This window comes from Anolis sagrei, chromosome Y (genome assembly GCF_037176765.1).
Source record: "Anolis sagrei isolate rAnoSag1 chromosome Y, rAnoSag1.mat, whole genome shotgun sequence".
NCBI classification, from domain to species: domain Eukaryota; kingdom Metazoa; phylum Chordata; class Lepidosauria; order Squamata; family Dactyloidae; genus Anolis; species Anolis sagrei.
The window spans coordinates 48,787,879-48,812,272 of record NC_090035.1 but is presented as its reverse complement, the minus strand read 5'-3'; the positions used below and the strand labels follow the sequence as shown (position 1 = coordinate 48,812,272).

Sequence of the window (24,394 nt, the reverse complement as noted above, 5' to 3'; positions counted from 1 at the left end):
GGGCTTGGTCCCCATGTAAGCTTCCCCGAGTCTCTTCGGGGAAATGGAGGTGGGATATAAAAATAGTCATTATTATTATTATTATTATTATTATTATTGAGACACCAGACTTGGCTATGGTAGTCCACGTTTCAGTCACATCCTGTCTGGACTACTGCAATGCTCTTTACATGGGGCTGCCTTTGAAGATAGTTCAGAAGCTGCAACTGGCACAGAGATTGGTGGCCAGATTGCTAACTGGAGCGTCGTATAATGTGAGAGGGCAACTCCCATGCTGCGGCAGCTCCACTGGTTGCTGGACCGCTTCCGGGCGAAATACAAAGCACTGGGCATTACCTATAAAGCCCTAAATGATTCGGGCCCAGGATATTTATCTTATCCATCTTCCTCTATAGGTCATCTTATGTACTGCAGTCAACGAAGGAGGCCCTGCTCTCAGTCCCACCTTGTCACAAGCACAATTGGTGGGAACAAGAGAAGAGGCCTCTGTGATCACTCCCCATGTCTGGAACTGCCTCCCCAAAGAAATAAAAACAGCCCTCACCCTCCTCTCCTTCAAAAAAGTATTGAAAATGCACCTATGTACTTTAGCATATGGAGAGGAGGACTAGGACACTTTCAATTCCACCAGAGGCTGGTTAATTTATTTGTATTCCACTGCTGCTATGATACATGAGAAAGAACTACCATGGTAGCCATTTTATGTATTTTAATTGCTTTCTCGGGGTCTATGTCTTGTCAATTATGTTATCAGTATAATTATGTTTAATTGACAAACATCAAAATAAACAAGATATGAATAATTTTTCATTTGTTATAAGTTTATGGTTATTATTTTGTATTACTTCTAAGATGTTTGCACTTGGTAAGGCATTGAATGTTTGCCTCTTTTTTGTATCCTGAGTCTGTTGGGGAGAGAGAGTGCTCTATAAACAAAGTTTTATTATATACTAGTTTGGAGGCCTGGCGCTGCCCGGGTTATTAGAGAAAGTGGGTAATGGCGGTTCTGTATGCCAAGTTTGGTCTTTATTGGTCATTGGATAACGGCTGCATTGTTTTCAGGAAGTGAATGAAGGTACTTGAAGTCCCATCATCCATGGTCCACCCTCCTCCAAACAGTAGCAGGATATAGAGTGGGTCATGGGGGCTCTGTGTGCCAAGCTTGGTCTTTATCAGTCATTGGAGGAGGGTGGCAGTGGTTTCAGTAAGTGAGTGAAGGTACTGCAAGTCCCATCATACAAAGTCCATCCTCCTTCAAACTGCAGCAGGATGTAGAGTGGGTCATTGGGGCTCTGTGTGCTAAGTTTGGTCTTGATCAGTCATTGGATTAGGGTCTCAGTGGTTTCAGAAAGTGAGTGAAGTTACTGCAAGTCGCATTGGATGATGGTTGCATTGTTTTCAGGAAGTGAGTGAAGGTACTTGAAGTCCCATCATCCATGGTCCACCCTCCTCCAAACAGCAGCGATAAAGAATGGGTCATGGGGGCTCTGTGTGCTAAGTTTGGTCTTGATCAGTCATTGGTTCAGGGTCGCAGTGGTTTCAGTAAGTGAGTAAAGGTATTGCAAGTCCCATCATTCATGGTCAACCCTCCTCCAAAACTGCAGCAGGATGTAGAGTGGGTAATGGGGGCTTGGGAACCCGGCGCTGCCCAGGTTATTAGAGAAAATGGGTAAAGGCGGTTCCGTATGCCAAGTTTGGTCATTATTGGTCATTGGATGATGGTTGCATTGTTTTCAGGAAGGGAGTGAAGGTACTTGAAGTCCCATCATCCATGGTCCACCCTCCTCCAAACTGCACCAGGATGTAGAGTGGGTCATTGGGGCACCGTGTGCCAAGTTTGGTCTTGATTAGTCATTGGCGAGGGTCTCAGTGGTCTCAGAAAGTGAGCGAAGTTACTGCAAGTCCCATCATCCATCTCCAATATTTTTCCAAACGATACTAGGACATAAAGTGGGTCATGAGAGGTCTATGTGCCAAGTTTGGTCTTGATCAGTCATTGCATGAGGTTTGCTGAGGTCTCAGAATGTGAGTGATGGTACTGGAATGGTCAACCCTCCTCCAAAACTGCAGCAGCATGTAGTGGGTCATGGGGACTCTGTGTGCCAAGTTTGGTCTTGATTGGTCATTAGATGAGTTTTGCAACAGTCTTGGGGAGTGGAGGTACTTGAAGTCCCATCATCATCCATGGTCTGTCCTCCTCGAAAGTGCACCAGGATGTAGAGTGGGTCATGCGGGCTCTCTGTGTGAATTGTGGTCCTGATCCATCATTGTTGGCAGTTGTAATGATCTTAGGAAGGGAGTGCAGGTATTGCAAGTCCCATCGTCCATGGTGCATCCTCCTCCAAACCGCACCAGGATGTAGAGTGTGTCATGGAGACTCAGTGTGCCAGGTTTGATATTTATCGGTAATTGGAGACTCAGTGTGCCAAGTTTGGTCTTTTTCGGTAATTGGATGAGGGTTGCAGTTGTCTCAAGAATTGGGCAAAGGTACTGGAAGTCCCATAATCCATGGTCCATCCCCGACCAAACCACACCAGGATGTAAAGTGGGGCATTAGAGGTCTATGTGCCAAGTTTGGTCCTGATCAGTCATTGGATGAGGTTAATAGCGGTCTCAGAATGTGAGTGATGGTACTGCAAGTCCGCGGCCTTCGATACCGTCGACCACGGTATCCTTCTGGGACGCCTCGCGGGAATGGGTCTTGGAGGGACTGTTTTACAGTGGCTCCGCTCATTCCTCGAGGGCCGGTCTCAGAAGGTGTTACTGGGAGACTCCTGTTCAACCCCACAATCTTTGTCTTGTGGGGTTCCTCAGGGTTCAATACTGTCTCCCATGTTGTTTAACATCTACATGAAGCCGCTGGGTGAGATCATCCGGAGTTTCGGAGTGCGATGTCATCTGTACGCGGATGATGTCCAACTCTGTCACTCCTTTCCACCTGCTACTAAGGAGGCTGTCGAGGTCCTGAACCGGTGCTTGGCCGCTGTGACGGTCTGGATGGGGGCGAACAAATTGAAATTGAATCCAGACAAGACAGAGGTACTCCTGGTCAGTCGTAAGGCCGAACAGAGTATAGGGTTACAGCCTGTGTTGGATGGGGTCGCACTCCCCCTGAAGACACAGGTTCGCAGTTTGGGTGTGATCCTGGACTCATCGTTGAGCCTGGAACCCCAGGTTTCAGCGGTGACCAGGGGAGCATTCGCACAGTTAAAACTCGTGCGCCAACTGCGCCCGTACCTTGGGAAGTCTGACTTGGCCACTGTAGTCCACGCTCTGGTTACATCCCGTTTAGACTACTGCAACGCTCTCTACGTGGGGTTGCCTTTGAAGACGGCCCGGAAGCTCCAATTAGTCCAACAGCCATGATAGTAACTGGAGCGGAGCACAGGGAGCAAACAACTCCTCTGCTGCACCAGCTCCACTGGCTGCCGATCTGCTACCGAGCTCAATTCAAAGTGCTGGCGTTGGCCTTTAAAGCCCTAAACGGTTCTGGCCCAACTTACCTATCCGAACGTATCTCGGCCTATTAGCCCACCAGGACCCTAAGATCTTCTGGGGGGGGCCCTGCTCTCTATCCCGCCTGCTTCACAGGTGCGGCTGGCGGGATCGAGAGACAGGGCCTTTTCTGTGGTGGCCCCGCGGCTATGGAACGCCCTCCCCATGGAGGTAAGATTAGCCCCCTCATTGATGGTATTCCGGAAAAGACTAAAAACCTGGATGTTCGAGCATGCGTTTGGTTAACTCAGTGCAATAAGTGTAATGATTGAAGGACTGGCAATTTGGACGACAAAACTGGATCGCGTTTTTAGTCAAGAGATGAATTGGATTGTTTATTGATATATGTATTGTGGATTGTGTTTTTATGCTTTTAAACTATATACTGTTGTTTGTTAAAAGTTGTTGTAAACCGCGTTGAGTCGCTGGCTAGGCTGAGAAACGGCGGTATACAAGTATAGCAAATAAATAAATAAACTAAATAAATCACCCATGGTTCATCCTCCTCCAAACTGCAGTAGGATGTGGGGGCTCATGGGGGCTCTGTGTGCCAAGTTTGGTCTGTATTGGTAATTTTCTGACAGAGCCCCTGGCTCTCTTTGTCATCTCGGAATCTTGGAATTCTGGCTGGCCAATCAGAGACCATATGCAAATAGCACCACAGCGGCAACCAATCAGAAAGCTGGCACACACTCCTCCGCTCGCACCACCACACGTCCACCGCATACAAACTGACTTTTATTATATGTATAGATCACCTAGGTAGACAAAATTTAAAAAAAGACGGGTTACATTTATCAATATATTGAGACTGATAGGTACAATGAGGTAGAGAGTATTACATTTGAATAAAATAGAATACCATGAAATACTGTGGTTTTTGTTCACCTTAATATCCTTTCCTGACAGCCTCAAAACAGAGACCATGGAGAAACAACACTACTGATTAGCTCAGCACCAACCACACATGGTCTATTTTCAACTCCCTGTCTATTCCCCTAGGAAAAGCAGAGAAGGGTCTCTTGTGACGTCCTACATGTATTTAGTTATTTTTCAACTTCTGTTGCGGGACATGAAGTGCAACATAGTCAACTAGTAATACTGAAACACAATCAAGCACTAAGATCTATTTTAGAGTTTATATAAGCTTTTTGAGCAGATTTCTTTTACCAATTTAGTTCTGTTAGGAAACTTAAAAGTTACATTGCAGTCGTGCAAATCCCTGCAGAGTTTTACAACAACTGCGCACATATTATTTGCAGAATCTTATTCTAAATGGGTACATGCCACTACCTGGAAAACAGTCCCTGTGTAACTTTGAAAAAAAATGTTTCTGTCAAAATAGGGACACTGAGAAGCGCATTGTCGTATTAAACACTAAAGGCACAAGCAGTAACTCTGTACAACAAATCACAGGGCTGTCATTCATATTTCTGTCACAATACTTCAGTCTTGATCAAGTCCTCTTCAGTTTTAATATAAATCATTGCTGTCCATTGCTGGGTATTTTGGACCAACTCCCAGAAGCCCTGACCAGCTTGTCCAATGGTTAGGAATTCTGGAAACTAACATTCAAAACACCTGGAGGACCAAAGGTTGAGCACCACTGATCTAAATGTTTCAGGAAACAAGAGAGACTACCACTGTTCCATGTGACTTTGTGCAGATGTCATGTGGTGATGGTGAAGTAGACAAAGTTTCATGCTTGAGATCAGTTTTTAACAGCAGAGTTCATAATCATATAAACAGAAACGCCTCACCTCACAACTGGCTTACAATAGCAAATGAAACCAAAATGGTAACATAATTTGGGCTTGCAATAGACAACATCTGACATGTTAATAAAGAATTATAGATTGCTTACCTGTAACCGTAGTTCCCTGAGTGGTCACCTGTGAATTCGTACATGTGGTATTTCCTGCACCTGCGCAGAGCAATTCGGAACCTTCTAGAAAGATAGAATGATAGATGTAGATCAAGCCTGCCCCCCCCCCCCTCCGGCTCCATAAATAGCCAATGGGTGAGCCCTAGCCTCTCAGTTCTCTTACGCCACAGAGCAGCTGGAACACAGGAGGCATGACGAGACGGGAGGACGGGCGGGATTGTACGAATTCACAGGTGACCACTCAGGGAACTACGGTTACAGGTAAGTAACCTATAATTCCCTGTCATAGTCCCTGTGAATCGTACATGTGGTAGACTTACAAGCTGATGGACAAGGATGGTGGGCGTCATGCCACCGCTGAGAAGAGGACTGCCCTTCCAAATTCCGCATCTCTCTTGGACACAACGTCCATCTTGTAGTGCGACACAAAGGTGAGAGGAGATGACCAGGTCGCCACTCGGCAGACTGCATCCAAGGAAACACCTCTCATGAAGGCCACCGACGTGGAAACTGCCCTCATAGAATGACCTCTCAGTTGAGACGGAGGGTCCCTGCGCGCCATCTGGTATGCTAGACGGATTGCAGAAACGATCCACGAGGAAAAACTCTGGGGCAAAACCGGAAGGCCACTGGCATCCCTCTGGTATTGGACGAACAGCCTGGTTGACTTCCGGAACAGCGCAGTCTTGTCAACATAAAACGCCAAAGCCCTACGAACGTCCAGTAGGTGCAAACTTTTCTCCAATGAACTAACAGGGTTTTAAAAAAATGCCGGGAGAACTAACTCCTGTGACAAATGAAAACGCGACGCTACCTTAGACAAAAAGGAAATGTCCGTACGGAGCACGACTTTATCTTTATGAAACCTCAGATATGGGACATGGCAGCTCAAGGCGCAAAGTTCGCTAGCATGGCGGGCCGAGGTTATGGCCACCAGGAAGGCAACCTTCCACAATAAATAAGAAACATCTACTGTTGCCAAAGGTTCAAAGGGAGGCCCTCATGAATGAGGACAGTACTAGCTCTAAATCCCAACCTGGAGCTATGGGAGCTGTCGGGCGTCTTACATTATTAACCCCCCCTAAGAAAAAGTTTAACAAGTGGATCAGAAAAACAGGAGGGAAGGCCACGAGATCGCTGCTAAGTAGCATTTTAAAGATGAAAGAGATAAGCCTGCCTCAGACAGCGAAGCCAAAAACTCTAGAACCAACGGATCCTGTCCCTTCCCTAAGGAAAATTTTGAAAACCGTGACCATTTATATACATAAGACTTCTTAGTCAATTCTCTGTGAGTGGCCTCTATATACCCTAGCACAGATCCAGATAACCCGGATAGAGTGTTCAGACATCCGGTAGTAGCCTCCATGCAGTCAGGTTCAGCCTGGACACCTCTGGATACCAAACTTGGTTCCCCTGAGACAACAGAAGGTCCGGCCTGTCCTCCAGGTGCACAAACGCTCCCTTGCAGAGGGACAGGAGAGGAGAGAACCACAGTTGGCGGGGCCACCAGGGGGCGATTAGAAGGCACCTTGCCCTGTCCCTCTGCAACTTCCGACACTACCCTTAAAAGCAGGGGAAAGGGCAGAAAGGCATAAAGGGGGCGGCAGCTACAATCGAGAAGGAACCTGGCTGCTCTAAATGAGTTCAAGTCCCCAGGGCCAGATCAACTACACCCAAGAGTATTGAAGGAACTAGCGGAAGTCATTTCGGAACCATTGGCAACCATCTTTGAGAGTTCTTGGAGAACGGGAGAAGTTCCAGCAGATTGGAGGAGGGCCAATGTGGTCCCAATCTTCAAGAAGGGAAAAAAGGATGACCCAAACAACTACCGTCCGGTCAGCCTCACATCAATACCGGGCAAGATTCTGGAAAAGATTGTTAAGGAAGTGGTCTGCAAACACTTAGAAACAAAAGCGGTCATTGCTAGTAGTCAACATGGATTTATCAAAAACAAGTCATGCCAGACTAATCTGATCTCTTTTTTCGATAGAGTTACAAGCTGGGTAGATGTGGGGAATGCTGTGGATGTGGCGTACCTGGATTTCAGTAAGGCCTTTGACAAGGTCCCCCATGACCTTCTGGCAAGGAAACTAGTCCAATGTGGGCTAGGCAAAACTACAGTGAGGGGGATCTGTAATTGGTTAAATGGACGAACCCAGAGGATGCTCACCAATGCTTCCTCTTCATCCTGGAAAGAAGTGACGAGCGGAGTGCCGCAGGGTTCCGTCCTGGGCCCGGTCCTGTTCAACATCTTTATTAATGACTTAGATGAAGGGTTAAAAGGCAGGATCATCAAGTTTGCAGACGACACCAAATTGGGAGGGATAGCCAATACTCCAGAGGACAGGAGCAGAATTCAAAACGATCTTGACAGATTAGAGAGATGGGCCAAAACTAACAAAATGAAGTTCAACAGTGACAAATGCAAGATACTCCACTTTGGCAGGAAAAACGAAATGCAAAGATACGGAATGGGGGACAATGCCTGGCTCGAGAGCAGTACGTGTGAAAAAGATCTTGGAGTCCTTGTGGACAACAAGTTAAACATGAGCCAACAATGTGATATGGCGGCAAAAAAAGCCAATGGGATTTTGGCCTGCATCAATAGGAGCATAGTGTCTAGATCTAATGAAGTAATGCTACCCCTCTATTCCGCTTTGGTTAGACCACACTTGGAATATTGTGTCCAATTCTGGGCCCCACAATTGAAGAGAGATATTGACAAGCTGGAATGTGTCGAGGAAAGTGACTAAAATGATAAAAGATCTGGAGAACAAGCCCTATGAGGAACGGCTTAGGGAACTGGGCATGTTTAGCCTGAAGAAGAGAAGGCTGAGAGGGGATATGATAGCCATGTATAAATATGTGAGAGGAAGCCACAGGGAGGAGGGAGCAAGCTTGTTTTCTGCTTCCCTGGAGACTAGGACGCGGAACAATGGCTTCAAACTACAAGAGAGGAGATTCCATCTGAACATGAGGAAGAACTTCCTTACTGTGAGAGGCGTTCAGCAGTGGAACTCTCTGCCCCAGAGTGTGGTGGAGGCTCCTTCTTTGGAAGCTTTTAAGCAGAGGCTGGATGGCCATCTGTTGGGGGTTATTTGAATGCGATGTTCCTGCTTCTTGGCAGGGGGTTGGACTGGATGGCCCATGAGGTCTCTTCCAACTCTTAGATTCTATGATGGTGCTTGGCCGCTGTGACGGTCTGGATGAGGGCGAACAAACTGAAATTGAATCTAGACAAGACAGAGGTACTCCTGGTCAGTCACAAGGCCGAACAGAGCATAGGGCTACAGCCTGTGTTGGATGGGGCCGCACTCCCCCTGAAGACGCAGGTTCACAGCTTGGGTGTGACCCTGGACTCATCGCTGAGCCTGGAACCCCAGGTTTCGGCGGTGACCAGGAGAGCATTTGCTTGTGCGCCAGCTGCGCCCGTACCTTGGGAAGTCTGACTTGGCCACGGTAGTCCACGCTCTGGTTACATCCTGTTTAGACTACTGCAACGCTCTCTACGTGGGGTTGCCTTTGAAGACAGCTCGGAAGCTCCAACTAGTCCAGCGCTCGGCAGCCATGATTTTAACAGGAGCGGAGCGCAGGGAGCATACAACCCCCCTGTTGCGCCAACTCCACTGGCTACCGATCTGCTACCGGGCTGAATTCAAAGTGTTGGCGTTGGCCTTTAAAGCCCTAAACGGTTCCGGCCCAAGCTACCTATCTGACCGCATCTCTGCCTATGAACCCACCAGGACTTCGAGATCTTCCGGGGAGACCCTGCTCTCGATCCCGCCTGCTTCTCAGGCTCGGCTGGTGGGGACGAGAGATAGGGCCTTCTCGGTGGTGGCTCCTTGGCTGTGGAACGCCCTTCCTACGGACATTAGACTAGCACCATCTCTAATGGTATTCCGCAAAAAGGTGAAGACCAGGATGTTTGTGCAGGCATTTGAGTAATTTAGTGCAATCTGGTAATGGAACATAGAAATGGAACAATGGACGACGAACCTGGACTACGCTTGGATGATGAGAAGATTGGGTACGGTTGTTTTTTGTAATAATTGTGCATTGTAATTGCTTATTGGTAATTTATGGATAATGTGTTAAGTCAATTGTTATATGTTGTATGGAACCACTGCTGTTTCTACTGTTTTTACTGTTTGTGAACCGCTGTGAGTCGCCTTTGGGCTTGAGATACAGCGGTATATAAGCAAAGTAAATAAATAATAATAATAATAAATGAATGCATGTGAAAGAGGAGCCCTGCTTAACGTGTTCGCTATCGTGTTTTCGTCCCCTGGGAGGTGGATGGCTATTAGGTGAATATCCCTGGCTATGCACCAATCCCAAATTTGCAGAGTGAGTTTTAACAGTTTTTAGGAATGCGTGCCTCCCTGCTTGTTTACGTAAAGCATAATGGTGGTGTTGTCCATAAGCAACTGGACCACCTTTCCTGTTAGCACTGACTTAAAAGCCTTCATGGCCCTGTCCACCAATAAGAGCTCCAAAAAATTTATTTGGCACAGCCTTTCCTCCACTGACCATATACCCCGGGCCATAAGCCCCTCAGAATGAGCCCCCCACCCTGTCATTGAGGAGTCCGTAGTGACAGTACAAGAGGTGGAAGGCTGGCAGAATGGAAGGCCAAAACACACATGGAGGCGGTCCTGCTACCAGAGGATGGAATCCCGCACCCCCAAAGGTAATGAAAGGCACTTGTGCGGGCTGTCCACTCAGGGGTTGAAAACCCCCAAAAACCAAGATTGGAGGGGGCTTAACCTCAGTCTCGCATAGAGGACCACCAAAGTTGTGGAGGCCATGTGGCCTAGCAGGATCTGGATTAGCTTGGCTCGCACCCTGGTGGAAGTGAGGATCTGGTCGATTAGGACTCGGAGGGCCGCAAAACTATCTTCTGGGAGGAATGCCCTCTCCACCATAGAGTCCAAGACTGCGCCAATGAATTGGATTCTGCGCGAAGGGGTGAGGTTGGACTTCTCCCAGTTCACTATAAGTCCTAGAGACTGAAGGAGAGAGTGACAGTGACACATCGTCCAACCATTTTTCCCTAGACTTAGCCACCAGAAGGCAATAATCTAAATATGGATAAACCGTCATGCCCTGAGTACGGAGGTGAACGACCACCACCGCCATACATTTCGTGAACACTCATGGCGCAGTTGTGAGGCCGAACGGGAGAACATTGAAATGGTAGCCTCGGTCACCAATCAAAAACGATAGGAATCTATGGTGGTGAGCTGCGATCGACAAATGAAAGTATGCATCTTTCAAATCAATGGTAACGAACCAAAGGTCTTTATTAAGCAGTGGCATAATAGAAGACAAAGACACCATCCTAAACTTTCTGAAAAGAATGAACCTCTTTATGTCCCTTAGATCCAGAATCGGGCGGACACCATCCCCACGCTTAAGACACCAAAAGGTAGCAGGAAAAGAAACATTGGGAGAACGAGGATGGATTCAAGGGGGAAATGGCCCCTTTCTGAAGCAACGCCTGAATTTAGTCCCACAACCCTGGAGGGGGGGTGGGGGGGGGGGGTGGACCGCAAACTGCCCAAAGGCGGGAGGTCTACAAACTCCAGAGAGTATCCTTCCCTAATTATTCTGAGGACCCAGGAATTTGAAGTAATGTCCTGCCATGAAACAAGGAACTCGGCCGGTCTATCACTGAAAAGCGGTAATCCCCCTTCCAGGGGCCGACAAACAATGGAGGGTATTAACAACGCTAGGCCCCAACGGGGGTCCCATGGAACTGTTTGTCTCAGCTCCCGATCGAGACAACGCATCCCCTTCCGGGCATGCGTTGCTTTGGGCCACCCTGAGACTTCCCTTTCCCTTGGTAGGGTTGGAACCAGTTTCTAGGGGTGAAAGGTTGCTTCCTAGGATACTGGAAGCGATTGGAGCCCATACTGCGTGATCTATTATTACCTGAAAAACTATTAAAGTAATTCTTACGGTAATAAGGGGAGGGCTGCCACCGTGGCTTCTACTGGTAGTAAGTCTGGGAAGGATGGCCCAGCTTGTTCATGGCTTGTCGGACCTCCTGCGTGTGTTTCAATTTATCATCGGTTTGGGGATCAAATAGGCCCTGCTCATGCATAGGCAAATCCTCTGCCAGAGACCGACCCTCCTCCAATAGAGAAGAGGAGCGCAGCCAAGCTTGACGCCTGATCAATGTAGCGGTGACAAAAAGCCGTCCTGTAGCCTCTGCCATATGCTTAGCAAAGTCCTTTTAGAACTTTGATAGAGCAATGGCCTCAGATTGAAGGATCCTAGGTAAGTGCTGGTCCTCTGCAGGCAGGGTCTCCAGGTAAGGGAGGATCTTTGACCAGAGAAATGTCTGGTATCTGCTCATGTATGTCGCGTAAAGTGCCATATGAGCAAACAATCCAGCTGACAGGTGAACCTTTCTACCCATGGAATCTATCCTCTTGCCCTCTCTGTCCAGAGGGGCTAGAGTAGCCCCTTTCGGGCCCCTAGCCTTAGCAGCTTCAGCAAGAATAGTGTTAGGCCTAGTGGGGCACAAGACCTAATCTGCCATTGCTAGGTCAATATTGTACATTGTGTCGATGCATTTGGGCACCGCCGGCACAGATGCCGGTGAAACTTCCTCTACTTTGGCCAATTTAAGCAGATAAGGGAATGGTGGGAGGGCAGAGGTGGAGGGAGTTTGCTGTTCATCGGATGGGAACATCGGGTCCTCCACTGAATCAGAGACCTTGGGAGCCTTGACCATACGGCCAATTAACGCCACAAACGTATTAAAGTCCGGAGGCAAAGGTAAGTCAATGTCACTGTCTTTTGTCGCTTTATGAGAGTCAGAGGGGGCGTCAGAGGAATCCGAATTAGCCAAGTCAATCAGTTTAGACTCCTACCTCATAGCAGAGGGAGCAGGAAGCTGGTCAAAATGTCCAGTCGGGGCAGCAGGCACTGGTTGAAACGATAACACACTGGTAACAGGCAGCTGGGCCGGGAGAGTAGAGGCAGGCACAGTAACTGAAGCAGCAGGTGGGGATGCCATCCCCCCAGTTGCTTGTACTGGAGGGACAGCATCATGAAGTCTACACAACTGGTCCTTCTCAGGTTGGCGGTCAACACAAGGGGAAGGTATCGGTTGGGGCATCTGAGGAAGCATAGACAGTCCCACAAATACATAACCCTGCGGGGTCATCTGCCAAAAGCTTTGTTGCATGGAAAAAGGTGGGTGCATAGCCAGGGGCCCACTCCACCTGGAATAGGATCGCGAGTACCGCGAGGAACCCCTCCTCTGCCTCCTGGAACACCTGGCTGGGGATGGCGAGGATGAGGAGGAGGAAGAGGAAGAAGACAAAGCAGACCTGGAGGGAGACTGGTAACGACGACCTCTTTTGCTGCTCCAGCGAGATCGGCGCGAGGGGGATCTCACCCTCCTCCTGGCTCTGCCTCCCGCACATCGGGCCGACGTTGGGGACCCTGGTGCCAAGGGAAGCGGTCCCGAAAGTGGTGGAGGCCTGGCAATGAAGCTCCCGGGCCTCAGCTCCTGCAGTGAACCGGAGGGGGAGCTTTCAATGGGCCGTGCCGAAGCGGCCAATGTCGGAGGCTGCGGCATGGGAGGCGGGCTCAGTAGAGCCTCCAGAGTCGGTGTCGCCACGGTGGGCGAAGTTGAGGCGTCCCACTGCGCTGTGGGCAGAACTTGCGCCGGTGTTGAGTTGCGCCGTGGGCGGAGCTTGCAGCGGCGCCGATAACTGCGCCGGTGCCGATGCGGTGGAGGCTGGAATGGCATGCGGCTGCTGCTGGTGCTCCAGCAGCGGGGAGTCTTCTCCAGGTCCAGAAGTGGGCCGAGAGCCCGCCATCGGGGTCGGTGTCAGCAGCTTTTGCGTCCATTTTTAAAAAAATAATCTTTATTGAAGTTTTCTTAAAATATGCATATAGGTAAAAGAGGGGAAAAACAAAGGTAGAAAAGAAGGAGAGAAAAAAGGGGGAAAAAAGAAAACAAAGAAAAAAAGCACACACACACACACAAAACAGCAATAAAATAAAATAGGAGTGTTTTGACCTCCTGGTGTCTTGTGAGAGTCTTCTATCCAGTCTTGTTCTGGTGAAAAAGAAAATAAAGAAAAAAACAAAAAAAAGCCCACAAAGCTGCTTTGTTTTCTTTCCATTTTCTAGGTCTTTCTCTTCTTCTTTTTTAGGTCCCATCCTCATTCTTTTCTTCGAGTTAAATCAACGTCTCTTTTTTTTCTTCCTTAGGTATTCGGTGACCTCTTTCCAATCCGTTTCTTTTCTTCCTATCTCTTTATTTTTCAATAATAGAAAGGTGAGTCTGTCTAGATTACTGATATCTAACATCTTTATTATCCAGTCGTCTTCTTCTGGTGTTTCTGTTTGTCTCCATTTCTTAGCATAACACATCCTTGCGGCTGTTAATGCTAAGAAGCATATTTTGTCTTTATCTTTTGTCAAATCCTTATCGTACATTCCTAATAGGAACAGATCCGGTTTCATTGGTATTTTTATTTTTAACATATTTTGAATTTCTTTTTGTATCTTCTTCCAATAATCTTTCGCTTTTTCGCAGGTCCACCACATGTGGAAATAGGATCCTTCTTTCTTCTTGCATTTCCAGCACGTTGAGCTCGTATTATCATATATTTTCCCTAATTTGGGGGGTGGGTGGGTTAGATACAATCTCAGTGACATTTTGACCCAGTTTTCCCTGAGATCAGAGGCATATGTGTATTTTAGTCTCTTTTTCCAAATTTCCTTCCATTCTGTTTGTGTAATGTTTCTTCTTAGATTTTCGTTCCATCTTCTCATATAGGTTTTTTTCCTCTTTTGATTCTCGGTGCCATTCTAATAGGTTTTTTTAAAATATAATTTTGTTATTAATTTTTTAACCAGATCCAGAACTTTATCCCAAAATTCTTTACCCTTTGAAAATCCCAATCCTTTATCTAATTTATATTTCTCTTTAATTTGCCAGTATAGTAGCCATGATATCTTTTTATCAATGGTATTTAGTTCATGTTGTTCTTTCAGTACTAATTCTCCTTGTTGATTTTTTAGTATTTTTTTATATTTTGGCCATTCGTTCCATCCCATACATCTCCTTTGGCTCGCTTCTAGTGGTGATATCCACAGTGGTGTTTTTGTGTAAAACTTCTTTTTATATTTTCCCATACAGACCTCACGAAATGATTACCATTTTTTTCTTTTTCTTTCCCTTTATACCAAATATAAAGATGCCACCCTCCTCTAAGATCTATTCCTTCTAGCGTCAGCAATTTCTTCTTTTTTAGTAGTGCCCAATCTCTCACCCAAACTAATGCACTTGACTCATAGTATAATTTTAGATCTGGGAGTGCCAGTCCTCCTTTATCATTTTGTTCTATTAAATTGTTATAATGGGTTCTTGGCTTTTTGTTGTTTCAGATAAATTTCGATATGTCTCTATTCCATTCTTTAAATAATTTCATATTCCTTATTATGGGAAGGTTTTGGAAGATGAATATCATTTTCGGTAGAATCTTCATTTTGATTGTTGCCACTCTCCCCAATAATGATAATTTTTTGTCTTTTCAATTTTCCAGATCTTTTTTGATTTTTTTCCATTTATTAAGGTAGTTATTTTGTAACAGATATAAATTTTTAGCTGTCAGGTTAATTCCTAAGTATTTTAATTTTGTTACTATTTGTACATTCCATCTTTTCCCTATTTCTTCTTGTTCTTTCTTGTCTATATTTTTTGTTATTGCTTTTGTTTTTTCTAGATTAATTTTGAATCCTGCCACTTCTCCAAAACTTTTTATTTCTTCCAGCCATAGGTTTAATTTCTTTTTGGGGTTTTCTTTTTTTTTTTTCAATTATTTTTTTTTATTTATTGTAGCTTTAACATATTCGGTATTTAAACATTCTTATACTTATCACTTTCCATTAACAATTGTACAGAACATGTATGTCTTGATACCTATAATATTTCATTCTCCTGCTTTATTACATCCAATCACCCAGTGCTAACCCTTCACCCCCGACCAGCCAATTACAATACTTATTTCCAAAAATCAGTTGTTTCTATTACAGGTTTGGTCCCCTTACCTTCTATATATACATATTCTATCAATTTCCCCCAAATCTTCCCAAAATCATCTTTTTTTGATATTCCTCTTTTAACCTTAATGTTTCCTGTCAGTTTATCGTTTATTGCGATGTCCCAAATTTCCCTATACCACTCTTCCAATTGGCACTCCCCTCCTTCTTTCCATTTTTTAGCTATTAATAATCTTGCTGCTGTTACCAGATTGGCAATTAATTCTTTTAGTTCTTTTGGTATTTTAACATTGTCAATAAATGACAGCAGTGCTATCTCCGGTGTTCCTGTTATCTCTATTTGGGTGATTCTTCTTATTTCTTGAAATACATTTTCCCAAAATTTTTGAACATATTTGCAAGACCACCACATGTGTATATATGTGCCAGTTTCTTGACAGCCCCTCCAGCACTGCTTAGAATGTTTCTTGTCAATTTGATTTAATCTGATTGGTGTGAGGTACCATCTCCACACCACTTTGTAATAGTTCTCTTTTATTCTTACTGACATATTTTTTAATATACGCATATTCCACATTCCTTTCCAGTTTTGTGGGTGTATTACTTTATTACAATCTAACTCCCACATTCTTTTAAGGTGGTCCTCCTCCTGGACCCCTTCCAACAACATTTTGTAGATATCACTTGTTATACCTTTTGTTTTTGGGGTTTTCTATTATACATATTATGTCATCCGCAAATGCTTTATACTTAAAATCCTGTCCTTGTATTCTTGCTCCTGTTAGGTCTTTTTCCTCTCTTATTTTTTTAAGTAACACTTCCAGCGTTAAAATAAATGTTAGGGGGGATAGGGGCACCCCTCTCTTGTTCCTTTCTCTGTTTTTATTTTTTCCATCTCTTGTCCATTCACTATCACTTTTGCCTCTTGGTTTTGTGCCCATTTTGAAGGGCTGGCAGAGAAGAAAGAAGCCTGGGCGCCATCTTGGCGGCCAATTGGCTTGGCTTTCTTGGCCTTTTTCTTCTGCCGTAATGGCGGATCCCGCTCTTCTCAGGTAGTCAGCCTCCCCAGCAGTTTCACAGCCCGGCAAGAGAGTGAGGGGACCAGAGGGGAGAAGCACCCATTCGTATAGGGCTGCTTTCAATATAAGCTTCCTATTTTTTCGAGTCTGGGGGGTGAAGGCCTGGAAAATAGAACAGGCCTGTGTGAGGTGCCCTTCCCCCAGACAAGCGAGGCACAAAGAGTGTCCATTGTTATCCGGATAGTTGTTAGGGCACCTGGCACAACGTTTGAAGGATGTTGTGGCCGACATCCTGGGCTCACAACTCAACAGACAATAACGAAGATCACAAAGGCAGTCCAATAACAAGAGTACAAACGGTACGCACAAAGTGAGAAAAGGTTTCCTAAGCTCGCGCAGGTGGAATAAGAGAACTGAGAGGCTAGGGCCTGCCCACTGGCTATTTATGGGGCCGGAGGGGAGTGGGCGGGCTTGATCTAAATCTATCATTTTATCTTTCTAGAAGGTTCTGAATTGCTCTGCGCAGGAGCAGGAAATACCACATGTACAATTTACAGGGACCACAACAGGGAAGCATGGTTCTAATGATCGCCATCTCCTTAACTTTGTGACTACCTTGGCATTCATTCATAGAGGTATTCAACTGTTTCCAACAATGCTAGGTATTAAAATAAAAAAAGACTAGACCAAATGGATCAGAGGTATGAAAGGCTCATTCCAGTTCATTATACAGCAGGTTCACCAGATGCAATAGATGACAGCCAACTAGAAGGTGACAGGTTCAAAGCCCAAGTCGGATTGAGCACCCAACTGTTTAGCCTAGCTTACTACATACCTAAGCAGTTCGAAAACAGCTGAGTTGTGAATAGAGAAATCAGGGACCACTTAAACACAGAGTGGGATTTTACGACATCATAAAAATCCCAGCAGCCAAAGAGCAAGTAGGAAATACGATGAAAATCACTCGGTGTCAAAATGGATAAAGTGACAGCTCCCCTTTGGGGCCAGAATTGAGCTTCCAGGCACCGAAGTAGAAATGCCAAAAATACCTCTGTCTGTATGTATGTATGTCTAGAAAACAGCATTGAATGTTTGCCATGTATGAGTGCATTGTGATCCACCCAGAGTCCCCTTCGGGGTGAGAATGGCAGAATATAAATACTGTAAATAAACAAATGAATACCTAAATGTATTCCTCATGTGCGGCTTCTGCGTAAATGTGTCCAAGCAAGTGAAGCAGAAGCCTGCACATTAAAAACTAAGGTGTCAAGTAGAGATGCTCAATAGGATCTCACGTTTATTATTGAGAAGTGATTAATGGTGAAAGAAAGGCAGTGCCCATTCCTCATTGGCTTAACAAGAAAACTGAAGGAACATTCACTACACATTACAATATTTTTTCCAAAATTAATTTTCCTGTAAACAAACATGTTTTTACATGTTCTTAGCCAAATCAAATCAAGCCAGACTTAATCTGTAATCCATATAACGCGCAAGAACAGAACATTTCTTAGCACTTTTTGTATTTGACTTTTGAGAGAGAAAAGGAACCACCCATCAGAGACAACCTTGTAGACACATTCCATTCAGATCTTCTAAGCATAAAAAACCCTCAAGTTTTTCATAAACTTCCTCTTCTAGTCCATGGAAAAAAGTCATCCATTCCACTTTCCATGGAAAAGGTCCAAAAGAAAGTCACAACTCGGTATTCCAAGTGCAATTTAAAAAAAAAAAAACAACGGGAAGAGGGATTCAGAAGGCCAGGAATAAACGAAAGCAGCAGCTTTTAAAAATTAGAGAAAAAGGCATATGCCACTGGTGGACTTCAAAATCCAATTATATAGTAAAAAGGACAAGGGAGGGAACAAAAACAAACTTTATGCTCCAAAATCACATCCAAAGCCAAAAGAAGGGGACAGTTTTCACCTCTACTCTACCTAGAAGGGCTGTTTTTGTTTTTAAGTCCCTATGTCTCTTGTGAAATTCCAGTACATTTCTTAAACAGTTAAGTTTGTAAGCGTTTAAATGAAGTCAATGAAATAAGTCCTAATTCTCTATTGTATATGTTTTCCTTTCTGAAAGATATCCAATACGCAACACCTCTGCTGCAGTTTCGGAGGAAAGATCCAGTTGTTATTTGACACGGCCTTGGCGCTCCTATACACAAGAGAAAGGAAAAACGAAGTGTTAATATAAAGCTTTGAATTATATATTTTTTATTTAAAAAATAGGCCACTTTAAAGGAATCAAATCTTTACATGACATTTAGACAAACTGAATTTTTAATATCCCATATATGTGTGTGTGTGTGTGTGTGTGTGTGTGTAAATATCCCATAGGTATTTGAGTAAGCTCTAAGTAAGACAGTTTGGGTTATTGTCTCAGCAAAACATCTTAACATAAAAACTTCCACTTGTGTTTGCATGTACTTTGGTCATGCAAACACAACTCTTAGAATCATAGAATCAAAGAGTTGGAAGAGACCTCATGGGCCATCCAGTCCAACCCTCTGCCAAGAAGCAGGAATATTGCATTCAAATCACCCCTGACAGATGGCCATCTAGCCTGTTTAAAAGCTTCCAAAGAAGGAGCCTCCACCACACCCCGAGGCAGAGAGTTCCACTGCTGAATGGCTCTCACAGTCAGGAAGTTCTTCCTCATGTTCAGATAGAATCTCCTCTCTTGTAGTTTGAAGCCATTGTTCTGCGTCCTAGTCTCCAAGGAAGCAGAAAACAAGCTTGCTCCCTCCTCCCTGTGGCTTCATCTCACATATTTATACATGGCTATCATATCTCCTCTCAGCCTTCTCTTCTTCAGGCTAAACATGCCCAGCTCCTTAAGCCACTCCTCATAGGGCTTGTTCTCCAGACCCTTGATCATTTTAGTCGCCCTCCTCTGGACACATTCCAGCTTGTCAATATCTCTCTTGAATTGTGGTGTCCAGAATTGGACACAATATTCCAGGTGTGATCTAACCAAAGCGGAATAGAGGGGTAGCATTACTTCCCTAGATCTAGACTCTATGCTCCTATTGATGCAGGCCAAAATCCTATTGGCTTTTTTGCCGCCACATCACATTGTCGGCTCATTGTTGTTGTCCATGAGAACTCCAAGATCTTTTTCACACATACTGCTCTCGAGCCAGATGTCCCCCATTCTGTATCTTTGCATTTCATTTTTTCTGCCTAAGTGGAGTATCTTACATTTGTCCCTGTTGAACTTCATTTTTTAGTTTTGGCACTTCTCTCTAATCTATCAAGATCGTTTTGAATCCTGCTCCTCCCCTCTGGAATATTGGTTATCCCTCCCAATTCGGTGTCGTCTGCAAACTTGATGATCCTGCCTTCTAACCCTTCATCTAAGTCATTAATAAAGATGTTGAACAAGACCGGTCCCAGGACAGAACCCTGCGGCACTCCGCTCGTCACTTCTTTTCAAGATGAAGAGGAAGCATTAGTGAGCACCCTCTGGGTTCATCCATTTAACCAATGACAGATCCACCTCACCGTAGTTTTGCCTAGCCCACATTGGACTAGTTTCCTTGCCAGAAGGTCATGAGGGACTTTGTCGAAGGCCTTACTGAAATCCAGGTACACTACATCTACGGCATTCCCCGCATCTACCCAGCTTGTAACTCTATCAAAAAAAGAGATAAGATTAGTCTGGCATGACTTGTTTTTGATAAATCCATGTTGACTATTAGCGATGACAGTATTTGTTTCTAAGTGTTTGCAGACCACTTCCTTAATAGTTTTTCCAGAATTTTGCCTGGTATCAACATGAGGCTGACCGGACGGTAGTTGTTTGGGTCATCCTTTTTTCCCTTCTTGAAGATTGGGACCACATTGGCCCTCCTCCAATCTGCTGGAACTTCTCCAGTTCTCCAAGAACTCTCAAAGATGATTGCCAATGGTTCCGAAATGACTTCCGCTAGTTCCTTCAATACTCTTGGGTTTTCAAAAAACAAGAAATGAAAAAGTTTAAAAGGAAGCAGTCCCCAAGTAGTTCCTGATGCCTGAATATGGCCTCTCACATGACCCAAAGCTACCCACTGATATGCCAGAGAATTTAATGCAAAATACGATTCCTTTCAAAGAAAATTACACAGCAGAAATCACATATTAGTGTAAAAACAGACAGACTTAAAAAACTGAATCTTCTATTATTTTATCCTATTTCATATTTGTAGTGAAATATGCAACTGGAGATGTCCAGCTTTTACAGCATCCATTGATTTAAGCACAACTTTTGGTTTTCAAAATTAAACGATTACTGGGATAAAGCTTCAACTGGTCCAAAGGTAAGTGGTTAGACTGTTTACAGGGGCAGTATATAGAGAAAGAACTACCCCACTCCTGAAGCAGCTACACTGGCTTCCAGTTTGTTTCCAGGCGTGATTCAAGGTGTTCGTTTTAGCCTATAAAACCCTAAATGGTTCAAGCCCAGCCTACTTGAGGGACCGCATCTCCTCTTACAAACCCACACGAGTTCTGAGATCATCAGGAGATGCCCTTCTCTCAGTCCCACCACTGTAACAAGTGTGATTGGTGGGAACGAGAGAAGACCTTTTCGGTGGTGGCCCGACAGCTCTAGTAATACACTTTTAGAAGTTACTGTATATACTCAAGCATAAGCCTAGTTTTCCTGTCGTAGTGTCAGCTCCTGCCAGATCTCAGAACAAAACCACGCTCACAAGAGTAACTTCTTGAATACGGGTTTATTATTCAGTCTGAACAGGATGAGGAAGAAGAAAGATCTGAGACTTTTCCCACCAAACAGCCAGCAATATTTCCCTCCAGTTTCCCCCTCCTTCCTCCCCCTCTTATCACAAGTTGTGGCTAACATTCCTTTCTCCCAGGAACAAAGCATTCCCTTCTGCCAGATGGCCCCCCTTATCAAATCATAATTCACTTTGATGTCAGGAAGGAGTTTTCGAGGAAAGGGGGATCCAGCTATGTTGGCTTAACTCAAAGGCCACATCCTGACATAACTCCCCCCCCCTTGAAAGATCCCCGAAGGACCCTGCAGGAGAGAAAAGAAAAAAAACCATGAGAATAGACATCACAGAGCAGGCTAATGGGGAAGAGTCATGGAATCTCTTGCGCAATCGGGGCGCCTTAATGTGTTCTTCTAACACCCACTCAGGGTGGAAAGCTCGGGAGGACCATTGCACCAAATAATAGAGTTTCCCATGAGACTTTTTTGAGTCCAAAATGTATCTGATCTCAAAGTGTGTGTGTGCTCCCACCATAATGGGAACGGGCTGAGAGTCTGGTTCAGTCCATTTGTGTGAAGAACATGCCTTCTTTAACAAACTGACATGGAACACTTCCTCCAGGTGTGGGGCAAATCTAGTCGCACTGCCACTGGGTTTAACACTTCCTGGACCGGAAACGGTCCGACAAAACGGGCCGCCAACTTCCGTGATGGCTGTGTCGACCTCAGGTATTTGGTAGACAAATAGACAAGGTCCCCCACTTTAAGGACAGGTTGAACTGCACCCTTCTTGTTTGTGAATTTTTTGTAATCCTTTTTAACCAGGTCAAGTGCTTCTTTAATCTGGGGCCAAGAAGCCGCAATCCTTTCACCCCACTCGTTAAGGGCAGCATCCCCCGGCCACGGTGGAGTAAGCCCTGGGAAGTGAGGGAAGTCTCTACCCTCCCACTACCTTGAAAGGGGAAGTTCCGGTGGATGCATGATCACTATTATTATAGCAATATTCAGCTACATCCAGGAGGGGGGCCCATTGGTCCTGTTGATATGTGGAGTAACACCTCAGGAACTGTTGCAGGGTTTTTTGAATTCTTTCTGTTGCCCCATCGGTCTCCCGGTGGAAATCCACGCTCAGTCCCCTTTCCATCCCCAACACGCCCAGAAAGGATTTCTAAAACTGGGACGTGAATTGAGAGCCCCTGTCTGTTATTATCCTCTGTGGACACCCGTGCAGCCTGAAAACATGGTGCATGGATAATTTTGCCAGTTCTGGAGCTGAGGGGAGTTTTTTGAGAGGTACAAAGTGTGCCTGTTTGGAGAACAGGTCTATTATTGTCCAAATAGTATTGTATCCATTACTATCAGGTAATTCCACCACAAAGCCCATGGCTATTTCAGTCCAAGGGTATGTAGGGTTTGCTACCGATTGTAACAATCCCGAGGGCTTGCCCACTTTTTGTTTGGCACAAGTGGAGCACTCTTGCAAATATTCTTTTACATCTTTGTGCAATGAGGGCCACCAGAATTGGCGAGCTAATAGCTTAAGAGTTTTAGTGAAGCCAAAGTGTCTTGCCAACTTAGAGTCATGGCCCATTCTCAGTATTTCTTTCTGCATGGTTGCGGGCACATAATATTTAGTCCCATAAGTCCAGATCCCCTCATTTTGTATTAGGTCGCTTTGATGTGACTCAAGCCAGTCATCCCCCTCGGCCACCTTTCTCAACTCCTCCAGCAGTTTGGGCGGCTGGCCTGCGGGGGGCGGCCACTCCTTAAGCTTGGCCCTTGTCTGTACTACCAATCCCAGTTGCTGTTTGGAGAAAATGGTCCCCACTTCTTCGGGCGCCGAATAGTCTGCAGCAGGCATGCGTGAGAGAGCATCAGCCAACTGCTTGTCCCTTCCTGGGACAAATTTAAGGGTGAAATTGAACCTCTGAAAGAACTGAGCCCACCTTAGCTGTTTGGCATTCAGTCTCTGTGGAGTTTGTAGGGCTTGCAGATTTTTGTGGTCAGTCCACACCTCAAAGGGAGTTGTAGTTCCCTCTATGAAATGGCACCAGTGTGCTAACACCGCCCGAACAGCATACGACTCCTTCTCCCATATGTGCCAGCGTTTCTCAGTCTGAGAACTTTTTTGACAAATAAGTGCATGGTTTTAGATGACCCTCCTCATCTGATTGTAGTAGCACAGCCCCATACGCGGCTTCTGATGCATCACATTATACCACAAAGGGCTTATCCAATTGAGCGTGGACAAGGATGGGCTGGCTAGTCAAAAGCCTTTTGACACTCGGGACCACTGCAATGTAGCTCCAGGGGTTCTTTTTTGTCTCCCCCTTTCCTTTGGTTTTTAGCAATTCGGTCAAGGGGAGGGCCACTCTTGCAAAGTCTTTAATGAACTGCCTGTAAAAATTAGCAAACCCCAGGAACCCTTGAAGTTGCTTTCTGGTCTGTGGCGGCTCCCATGCTAACACATCTTGCACTTTAGCAGGATCCACAGCCAGTCCCCTAGTGGATATACGGAATCCCAGGTAGTTGACTTCAGTTCAGTGGAACTCACATTTGAAAAGTTTGATGTATAGCTGGTTTTCTCTTAATATCTGGAGCACCTTTTGGGTAGTTTTAATGTGGCCAGCTAGGGAATTAGAATATATCAGCACATCATCTAGATAGATCATTACCCCTTTGTATAATAGTTCATGAAAAATTTCATTGATGAGTTGCATGAATACCCCGGGGGATCCTTTTAGCTCCATAGGACAGACCCTAAATTGGAAGTGCCCGAGATGGCAATTGAAAGCCGTTTTCCAGCAATCTTCCTCTTTCACACGAAGTCTATAGAAGGCTTCCCTGATATCAAGTTTAGTGAAAATCTGGGCCCTTCCCAGTTGAGCTAAAATATCAGTCATGAGAGGGAGGGGGTATTTATTTGATGTGCAAATGTCATTTAAGCCCCTGTAATCCACACACACCCTCAGCGACCCATCTGCTTTGGGTCATAACAATACAGGTGCAGCAATGGTGAGCTTGATGGCTCTATGAATCCTCTCTCCAGGTTCTTGTCAATAAACTCCCTGAGGGCTTTTTTCTCAGGTTCCGACATGGCATACAATTTCGGGCTTGGCTCTAATTCAATGGCAGTCTGTATTCTGGTGGGGAGGCAGTTGGTTACATTCCTTTTCACTAAAGACCTCAGCCCATTCATGGTATATATACACTTGGGATGTCTTTTAGTGGCACTTCAGGGGAAGCC

The 24,394-nt window shown here is 45.3% G+C and overlaps 1 protein-coding gene across 4 annotated transcripts in view; it reads right to left on the bottom strand.

Annotated features, from left to right (window-relative positions):
* Positions 1–17,711: 17,711 nt before the first annotated feature.
* The window catches only part of LOC137095069 (YTH domain-containing family protein 2-like), a 74,156-nt gene continuing 67,473 nt past the window's right edge, over positions 17,712–24,394 (bottom strand). For 3 of the 4 annotated variants that reach the window (XM_067461280.1, XM_067461278.1, XM_067461279.1), the window contains one exon: positions 17,712–18,588. In XM_067461280.1, the coding sequence (XP_067317381.1) occupies positions 18,486–18,588 (103 nt within the window). In that variant the 3' untranslated portion in view covers positions 17,712–18,485. The remainder of the gene's footprint in view (positions 18,589–24,394) is intronic. The other variant, XR_010908779.1, reaches the window with a different exon arrangement.